This window comes from Arachis ipaensis, chromosome B08, assembly GCF_000816755.2.
Source record: "Arachis ipaensis cultivar K30076 chromosome B08, Araip1.1, whole genome shotgun sequence".
Taxonomy (NCBI): Eukaryota; Viridiplantae; Streptophyta; class Magnoliopsida; order Fabales; family Fabaceae; genus Arachis; species Arachis ipaensis.
Genome location: NC_029792.2, coordinates 6370482 through 6380925, shown reverse-complemented (window position 1 = coordinate 6380925; position 10444 = coordinate 6370482). Strand labels below are relative to the sequence as shown.

The 10444-nt window shown below is 35.8% G+C and overlaps 2 protein-coding genes across 2 annotated transcripts; one reads left to right on the top strand and one right to left on the bottom strand.

Moving 5' to 3' along the window:
• LOC107613894 (probable receptor-like protein kinase At1g49730) lies at window positions 136-3639 on the top strand. The gene is made up of 7 exons (XM_016316084.2): window positions 136-434; window positions 1023-1287; window positions 1705-1757; window positions 1851-1918; window positions 2509-2598; window positions 2721-2781; window positions 2872-3639. The coding sequence occupies exons 1-7, from the start codon at window positions 368-370 to the stop codon at window positions 3183-3185; spliced, it is 918 nt and encodes a 305-aa protein (XP_016171570.1). The 5' UTR covers window positions 136-367; the 3' UTR covers window positions 3186-3639.
• On the bottom strand, window positions 4829-7262 carry LOC107613236 (dnaJ protein homolog). Its single transcript, XM_016315135.2, has 6 exons — window positions 6848-7262; window positions 6364-6532; window positions 6130-6271; window positions 5752-6028; window positions 5461-5659; window positions 4829-5347 (listed from the first exon to the last, which is right to left on the bottom strand). The coding sequence occupies exons 1-6, from the start codon at window positions 6995-6997 to the stop codon at window positions 5028-5030; spliced, it is 1257 nt and encodes a 418-aa protein (XP_016170621.1). The 5' UTR covers window positions 6998-7262; the 3' UTR covers window positions 4829-5027.

Genomic DNA, 10444 nt, shown 5'->3' with positions numbered 1-10444 from the left:
TATATTTCTTTTCTTCCAATCAAATATCCCCTAAATGAATCAGTTATTCAGTTAATAGTCAATATAACCAATTAACGCTAAACAGAAACAGGAAAACGGTTTTGGTTTAACTGCTTCTCTTTAATATTTTACCGAATGGAGTGGTTGACGTGACTCAGGTTGAATAGAATCAGCAATCTGTTAACGTGTCACAGAGAGAGAATCAAATGAAAATGAAAATGAAATCAAAGGCAAAAGGAATCTGCAGTTAACCAGAAGAGTAAGGAATGAGCTCTGACGGCGGCGTTACCGTTATCTTCGTCACAACAAACTCCGTTATCGCTGTTAACCGACAGCAACAACTTCCATCGTCTCCATCGCTATCAGAATGGATCATCTCTTGATCCGCAAGTTCCGCCACCGCTTACTTGCATGGCTTCACCGATCTCGTTCCGGTACCTATTGTTCCTCAATTTTCCTTCATGTTAATCCTCTCTTAATCTTTATTTTTAATAATTTTCACGGTTATTAATTGCTTTTCTTTCGGCTGAAGCGAAAGCTCCATGTTTGCATAATCACTTCACTAGTTAACTATTACTTCTTGTGAGCTGCCAAATTAGTTTAATTTTCGTAATAATTGTTGCTTCTGCTGTATAATTGAGTGCAGCTCTCTTCTGTTTTTAGTCGAATTTCATGAATTCTAATTCATTTCGATCCTTGCTTGCTTACTATTAATTTGAAGCTTCCTTTTTCTCTAAAATGCTTTCGATTTGTAGTCACAGTGTCAACTCTTAAAAGCTTTGTAATTAGCTGATTGTAATGCTGAATGGCTCATCATTGTGTTGTTTGTTTGTTCTGTAGCTCAAAATTTGGATGCTGTAGGTTTTTTATTTTTCACTTACGAATTTGAAGCGATTGATTGAGTATGAATGCTGCAATTTTGCGATCACTTCACTAGAAGTTCAGCGTTAATTCCTAAAAACTTTTGAATTTGGTTCAATTTGGATAACTAGAGTGTTTTTCTTGAGTTGAGTTTCTTTCAGGTAGGGTGTTCTTTGTGAGGAGAATTCCGTACAAGGATGTTAAAAGGGCAACTGATGGTTTCCAGAGAGTCATTTATAGCAACTCTGAGGTTACTGCATATGCTGCCAGGTTTGGTGAGGGTGGTGGTGGTGTGTTTTTGGTCAAGGAAGTGAAAGATTTTGGTCAACAAAATGATGTTTTCTGCAGACAGATTCAATTCTTGGGGCGCTTGCATCATCGCCATCTTCTCTCCCTCAAAGGGTTTTCTGTGGGAAAAGATAAGAGGTTATTGGTAGCTAAATAGTATCTATCCTCTGTTTCACTTAATATTGATAAGGATAACATAAAACTCTTACATGTGTGAACCATGAGGCCATGTTATTGCTTAATTGGCATGTAAGAATGTTATATAGGAAGTTATTTCTTTTTTACAAGCACGAGTAGAAGTTGATTTATTTGTTTCTATCAGATATAAAACATGTTAATACGAAATATACGAAACTTAAAAAATGGGATTGTGTTCTTCATATCCGATTTCATGAACAAAAGAAAACCCTTTACTGTCCTTTTTATCTTTGTACTCTGAAGACAATGTAAAATTGACAGAGGGCGTTTTAGAATTACAGTCTAATTAATGAAGATGTGATAGGTAAAGCAAATTTTTTAACTGGTTTCTTGTTGCCTTTGGGGTTATTTCTGCAGACTGCTCATATTCGATAACATAGAGAATGGAAGCTTAAAGGAGCATCTCAATGGTAAATTTTGAAAGAAATTAGAAGGATTTTAGAGGAGCCTCTCAATAATAATTGGAACTATTTTTATTTATTTCAATGTTTGAATGCTGGTAGATCCCTTGAAGACTCCCTTAAATTGGAGGACCAGGTTGCAGATTGCTAATGAAGTTGTGGCAGCACTGGTAAGCTCTTCAACAAAAGCTTGTCAAAGAACCACATTTTCCTAATGTGTTTTGACTTGAAACTACACTCTTCTTATCATATTTTTCTAATGCAAGTAATCTGAGGACTATGAAAAGTTAATGTCTCATTGAGTTCATGAATTGCTATTGGATGCGTGATATCCCTGCTAAGCTGGAACTGTTTAGCATTTCTCAGTGTTGGCATTTATGATAAAATAAATATTGGAAACTATGTTACTTGGTTTCGTGGAAGCGAGTGTAAATTAGTTTCTGTATATATATATGTATATATATATAACCTTAAAACATGTTAGTATACAGGAAGATTAAAATTTTTAGAGAGTTTCCAACAGTTGCATGTTTCATTCAGTTTGCCAATGAAAAACAAAAGCTTAAATATGTATCTGCAAGATAGTTCTGTATGACTTGGCTTGTTTCTGAGTTCTTTCTTTTGACCAATATGATTGTAGAAACACGAATATATGAGGCTGTTTTGTCACTTATATCTGTGACAAATTATTTAACGTTTCACAAAAGTTGTGAAACATGATTCTGATTTTGGTATTTTATTGTGTTGATTGTGGCTGCAGGAATACTTGTTTCTTTTCAGTGATCCACCGGCATATCATGTCTCCATCAGCTCGAGCAATATTATGTTAGATGAGAACTTTGCAGCTAAAGTAAGGAAACATTTCTTTTCTCACTAGAACTATCATCTTCTATATTTGATTGGCATGCCAGAAGTAAATAAATCACTTCAATGTTAAAATAGTATGACACCAGATTTTCTTCTCTAATACAGCTATCAGATTTTGGCCTTCTTACTCCCAATGCAAACTCTGTCATGATGCCGAATTCAGGAGGTCCTTCTCTTTCAACAGAAAACAAAACTGAGGTACTTATTCTTGGTTACTTCACGTTAATGCGCTCACTGGCCTCATCTTGCATTTCAGATAGCATGAAGCAGAAGAGTTGCAAGATCATATTCCAACTCGGAGTGCTGATACTGGAATTGGTCACCGGCCAATCTTCAGAGATGGAAGGTTCAGATTTAATCCCATGGATCCAACAATCCCGATTTTACAATTCCATAGATAAGATGATAGACCCTGATCTTGGAAACAATTATGACTGTACGGAGCTTAAAAATCTTCTAGCAGTGGCAAAATTATGTATCAAATCAAGGGACAAGGCTACATTTACAATCTCTCAGTTATTTCGGTATCTGCAAAGGAAGATTGATATTTCCCATGACAAGGTACGATAGACAATTTTTGTTTCTTTAAAAACCTTCGGGGTTTATTGGGAGAATATTTGGCACTCCCTTGTGTGCATTCCTTCACGTCTCTTGCCTCTTGGAGAGGTAGTTTGGGTTACTGGCTTACTGCGCCTGATGCTCCTTTTGTTGAAATTGATCTCAGAAATGAAATGATGCAAATTCATTAGTTGTAACTTCCAAGTGATAAAAAAATAGATTGTCAAACTGTAAATCTCACTATCCTAAAAGGAACGAGATGCGGTAGTCTCGTGTTTATGAACAAGAAGCCGCCTAGAATTGATATACACAGCATTACATATGAGAAACATTAGCGGTAACATGGCGGGCGAAACAATTGTCCTATCCGATTCGGAAGAAAACGGCATCAGTAGCCAAGCTTCTATCAAGAAATGTCTGTATCATTTCCTATCAACTAAACTAGAGAGTCGGAAACATAGTCGACGAGCCTTGGAAGTTGGATGAGCAGAATATATTGACAGATAAGAGAATAGTTGCTCGGGCAGGTAGAGTTGTTGTATTCGGGCTGAGTGCAGTGCAGCATATCTTTGCAGAAAATAGTATCAAACCAACTTAGATTAAAAATTTGGTGAATGCTATGATACTTAAAAAGTGGTGTCTATTTACTAAAAAAGTTAAAAGTTATTATTTAATTTAAAAAATATAAGAATAAATAATTTTTAAAAAATTAAAACTTACTACAAAAAATAAGTTAGACAAAATTAGACAAAAACTCATAGACACCATAGAATTGCCTAAAGATTTTAATCATGGCTGTGAACTCCTGTATCACTTCAATTCTTGTGCTCGTATAATATAAAAACAAATTTTGCATCCATGCTGTCAAATTCGTATAAAGTAAAATTTAGCAGAGGTGATAATAATACAATTGAGATAAGTATAAATTATCAAAAGTGATAATCCTACAATTGGGATGTTGAACTAGGCTAAAAAATTTTATTATGGAAGATAGTGTGCAATTCAATTTTGTTAGTGGTGCATGTGTTTTTATTTTGATATAGGAATCAGTAATCGGTAGATCCGATTACTTTATAAGGTGATTTTTTAAAATTTTTCAAATATCAAATCAGAGAGTCCGATTTGTTTGTTGTGATTTTTTCATAAATCGGAGGATCTAACTTTTGTTCTTAATAAATCGGATGGTCCGATTTTTATTCCCAAAAAAATCGGATGATCCGATTTCCACATTTTAAATAAGAAAGTTCCACATTTAAGAATAACACCCTTATCATCCATAATCTTAAAAAACACCATTTCCATCCCAATATCAAAAATAATTTGCGGTTGAACTATCAAGACGCATAATTTTAATCAAATTTATGGGTTATTTCATGTCATTTATCAAACCAAATCACGGTTTAAAATTGAACAGATTTTACACTCTCATTATTCTTTGGTTATGTGATGTTAAACAGAAAATGTTAAATAACTAAAGATTTTTCCTTTTATATTTGTCTTATATTTGTCTTTTTCACTGCAGATATTAACCTCCTACTATTCCCCTCCTCAAATTACTAAATATTCGTCGATACTGTTAAGACCATACACACACAACACAAACAAACAAAAAGAGAGGAGAAAGGAACCGAGAAGAGAAGAAGGTGGCCTGCGGATAGGAGGAAGAGAGTAAAATTGAACAAAATTGATGATATTAGGATGTCCGAACGGAATTACCCTTGGACAATAAATGCTACTCTGTTTGTTTTTTATCCAAAAATCAGATTTAATCAAACACTAATTTAGTCCGCAGCACACGGCTAAAAATAACATATGAATTGACTGAAGATCAACACTTGTTCTGTATGAAGATCATCACTGCTGAGCGCACTGTACTCTCTGATGACCACCGTGCATATCATCGTCCTCGTCGTATGCCTCCTGCTGAGCCTGTTGCCTCCTCCTCATCTCTTCCTCCATGTTCACATCGTGCAGTGTGGTCTCCTCGCACTCGTCCAGCTCCATGTCAGTCAACTGTGAAGTAGGTTTTGGTGGCAGAACAGCTTCCAAAGCTTTCACCTGATCAGGGATCAGAGATTCAGGAAATTCTACCGAGAAGTGAATGTAAAGCTTCCCCTTCATGAAGGGCCTCTGGTACATTGGCATTCCCTCATCGTTTATTGCCTTGTAAGAATCTGGCATTTCAAGCAAGTTTTAATATCACAAATGAAACGAATCACAATTTTCAATCATTCGGAAAACTTGGAGGAGCAAAAATGCACAATGCATAGATGCAACATTTACGTACCAGGCTTAATAACTTCACCAGGATTTGACTTGATGAGAAGTTGCCGCCCATCCAAGTGAGTGAGCACAAACTTAAAGCCACACAAAGCCTCAGTCAGGGACAGCGAGTGCTCAACAAAGAGGTCTTCATCCCTTCTCTTGAACTTGGGATGTTCCTTCTGTTGAAGGACAAAGACAATATCTCCAGTGACTGTATCGGGCTGCAAGAAATGCAGAAGATCGAAGTCAGCACAAATCCTTTAGTATATACAATTCAATATCAGTAATAATATGACTTAAATGCTCAACATACTGCTTCATCAGCTTCACCAGGGAATGTAATCTTCTGCCCGTTCTGCATTCCCTTCTCCACATGGACCTCGAGCACTTTCTTCTCTTGGACGACTTTCTCGCCCTTGCATTGTGGGCACCGGTCTTTCTCATTGATTGTTTCTCCAGTACCCTTGCATTCATTGCAAGGATGCTGCATTTGCTGAATCATAGAGGGACCAAGGTGCCTAATGGAAACCTTCATACCAGTACCTTGACAGCCAGCACATGTCATTGAAGCTCCAGATTTCGACCCTTTCCTGTAATCAATTACAAAACAAGCCGTGCACTCTGTAAGAACCAATTGTTGAAAAAAGGGCCAACAAGCATGCAAACCAACAATGCCGAAATCAAAACACACCCGTTGCATTTAGAACACAAGACATTCCGTGAAAGAGAAAGCTTCTTTGAAGTCCCAAGGTAAAGGTCCTCCAAAGAGACCTTCAGGGGGTGAACCACATCTTCGCCACGTCTCTGCCTCCGGCCTCTACTGCCGCCACCACCTGCTCAACGAAACAATTTTAGAAACCTTTAATTTCTTTATAAATGCTAGCTTTGACGGCTCCCATAAAAAGAATTGTCCGTAAAACCATACCGGAGCCAAATGGACTTCCCCCGAAGAAAGACTGGAAGATATCAAATGGATCATGGCCACCACCACCGCCACCCATTCCTTCCTTAAGTGCGTCTTCACCATATTGATCATAAATCTCACGCTTCTCCGGGTCACTCAGCACCTCATAAGCATGTGCCAGCTCTTTAAACTACACACCAAAAATACAGAAAGAAAACGTGAAAGTGTAAGGCCTCGTCTCACATGATTTCTCTCGATCGATCACCGCAGCTACCAATAAACAAACTACAGTCATAATCACTCTGGCGAAGTGCAATCTACCACATCACTACTACGTAAACTAATCACAACCGCAAATTAGCAAATCAGAATCGCAATAACATTGAAATAAAAAACAATTATATCCTAAACAATTTCGTCAACAAATAATCACCACTAATTAAGAATCAATTTAAATTATTAATTCTATTCAGAGTTTTCCGAATGGAATCATTAGGATGGCTACCTTCTCAGGATCACCTCCTTTGTCAGGATGATTCTTGATGGCGGCTTTCTTGTAAGCCTTCTTCAAATCGTCCTGCGAAGCCTCCTTCGATACTCCGAGGATCTCATAGTACTTGGTGTTATCGCTCTTCTTTGGCGCCCTCCCAAACATCTTCACAATCTCACAACACAATCAAATTCAGATCACAATTCAACAGAAACCGATTCCGATCGATTGATCGATCGAAGAAACGAAACCCTAATTATATTTCCCCCCAAAATAAGGTTGGCGTGGTGTATGTAACCAACTGGCGCGAGAACATGAAGACTCCAGATCTCTTTCTTTCAGAGGAGGTATAAGCGAAGCGAAACACAAGGATGAATTTCTGCAAGGGGTATATATAAAGCGGCACGGTCGTTGATTTGATGGACGGTTTGGATCGAATCCTGGTTGTTAGATAGGTTATAGAGAAGAGTCTAGAATAATTTATTTGATTTTATGCTTTTGTGAATTGTGAGTCTGACAAAAAAAAAATTTAGAAGCATCGACCGTTAGATCTGTGAGGTGAGAAAATAAATATTTAATTTTTGAATTAAAATAGTGTTTTATATGCTATAAAAATGATAAATTTAATGATAATTGACTATTTTATTATTTATTTATGTTTTTTTTTTCTATATTTTTTGTTGTGCGAGATGGGGAATTTGTTCTAGATCCTTCTTCCCTCGTTAGCCAGCATTTTAAATCGTTGTTTATTTTTCTTTTTATGTTTTAGCTTTTTATTTTTGTTTTTATTTTTTATTGTTTTTCAGCTTTTTAGTTTATAGCTGTTTCTTTCTTTTGTCCCCTCCTCTTGGCGCCAGGCTTACCTAACGGCTTCGTTCATTTATCGAACTTAGTACCATTATTACTGGCCAAAGTAGCTTTCCTATTTATTAAATGTGTGTTTGGATTGTAGTTTGTTATATTAAAATTGTAGTTTGTTATATTCGAAGTCAATTTCGATATTTAAATTTAAAATTACTCAATTAAAATCTTTAAATATTAGATCATGACTCACGTTTGTCTTTAGAGTTATCTTTGTGAACGAAGATTTGATATGGCGCTTTAAGTTACTAAGATAGATGTGTAATGGTTAAATGATGTGACAAAATTTGATTTTACTCAATTTAACCCTTCTAAAGATGTTAAAACCCTAATTTGCATCTCTCTTTTCCTAAAACTCTGCGTGGTCATGTTCTCATGGTGCTTTCGTAAGGAACTTTAATTGTGGGAGATTGGGAAAGATTCATGATTAGTGTGGTTGTGGAATGCATCCAGTAGTTCGGTGATTTGGGACGAATGTCAATCTTAAAAGACCTTTTTATGGGTATCTAAATTATAATGTAAATGCAATGTCTTCTTTAATGTATTGCTACTGGTACTTTTGTTGATGGGTATGCTAAATTTTTTTTTCTTTTTCTTGGTTATTGAGGAGTTGACAGAATTTTGGGAGAATGTGGTGTGATTTTTTTATGTGGACAGATGCCGAGGAAGAACAGAGTTTAGTGGGCAAAGCACAACTTGAAAGTAATAATGAGAGTTAGAAGATGAATTTAGCATGGAAAATTACTTCAATAGAAGCTGAAATTAAGTGTTTGAAACTATCAATTAGTATTTTAAGTTTGCTTATTTGTTTAGGTGTGTTTGTGATTGTTGTGTATGGTATAAGCATGGTTAAATTTTGATTAAAATTGTGTAACTGATGGTGTATATGTTTAGGGTTGAATGAAAGCATTGTAGAAAGCAAATATGAAAAAAAAAAAAAAAAGAGCATGTTTTAGCTCCTCTGGTATATATGTAATATTACAATAGTAAAGAATTGTAGCTAAATATTAAACATGTTAGTACCATTCATAAATTTTAAATCAAGTCTCTACATTTAGGATCCAAAAAAAGAAGGCATGCATAACCAATATCCAAAGGCATTGTTTGTTATTAACTGAACAAAACAAGCTGACTAAAATAAACATAATAGAGTATCAACAAAATACATTCAGAAAGTCATGAATAGCCAAGTATATAGACACACATATAACCATGTTTTAGTGACACAAGATAAACATAATTAAAAAAGCAACTATCCTAATTATAATAATCCATCACGGCTGGAAATCAATCACTTCTTTCTAGGAGGTTTGAAGGCTGGCTTCATCCCTAGTGTACGGACAAATTTTATGACTTCAGTCATTCTTAAAGATGTTCTAGAATTTGCTCTTTACATTGGATTAATACTAGTTGTTCTTGGGACTGGAGATGTGTTTCTCTTTGGTTGTAATTTGTTGGGCTTCTTTGCAGAAATTATCTATAGTTGCATGAGTAGAATACAAGTCCGGATCAGTTTGAGACATAATTAAACTGAATAGATAATTAAAATAAACCTTAAATCCACAAATATAAGGACAAATTGAATGGTTATTTGTTCTCCATCTTCTTGTGAAAAAGGTGATTGAGATATCACAATATCTGAAGGAGCATTAGCATTTGTTGGGGTCTCAGAAGTAGCAACATCAGTAGTTGGAGCAGGGTCAGCCTCTCCTTTTTCGTCTTATGCAAACACACCCTCTATGGTTTTATTTGCATTAGAAACCCCTTTTTTCTTCTTAGAAATTACTGCTGTTGCAACAGCAGCAAAGGCAACTGCAATATCATAAGCTTTTTTGTGGGAGCAGCTTGTGACATTTTATCCCACAATAAGTACAAGTAAACTCCTTGTACTTTCTATTTAGTTTCATTGCTCCAGTCTTACTCTTCTTACTTACTGAAGGCTCCTCATCTACATCCTTCCGTCTTTTCTTCTTCAAAGGACCAGGCTTTCTTTAAATTTTGGGTGCTTCAGGTCTACTATACTGAGACTTCTCCCACATTGCTTGTCCAGGGATAGAATTTAACGAATGGACATATGTTGCTCTATATGAATCCATGGTTAACCAAGTGTGACAATAGTCTTTAGGATTTTCATTCAGTTTAGCTATTACAACACATGCATGGACACATGGCATGCCTAAAAGCCAGTTTACATCCAATCAGAATTTGTTTTCCAACCAAAAACATTTTACATGAATTTAGAATTTGTTCCAACCAAAAACAGATTACATCCAATCAGAATTTGTCCCAACCTAAATTGCATGCCTAACACATTTATTTCAACCAAAAATATAGTACCTACAATAGTTCACAATTATAGCAAAAATGTATGCCTGAAACAGTTTATAACTAGTAGCAAATAAGCAACAAAACAAACTTATACCTGTAATATGCCAGAATCTATATGTGCATATCTGCTTCCCCAAATCAATAGCCATGTTTGTTGACCATCAATGAATCTCAAATCTCTGATATCTATCATCTCCAGACCACACCGGACGCCATTTTTGTGATTCCTTCCTTATCTTCTCTAGTCTGCTCCTTTGAATAGGAGGTAACCTGCCTATGTGGTGTTGCAGTTTCACTTTATTTTTTTGTAATTATTCTCATGACGAACATGCGGACTTCCTCTAGTAGAGTGATTATAGGCTTTGCCCTATACTCCTTTATCCTTACATTGAATATTTCGTATGCATTATTATAAATGTTATC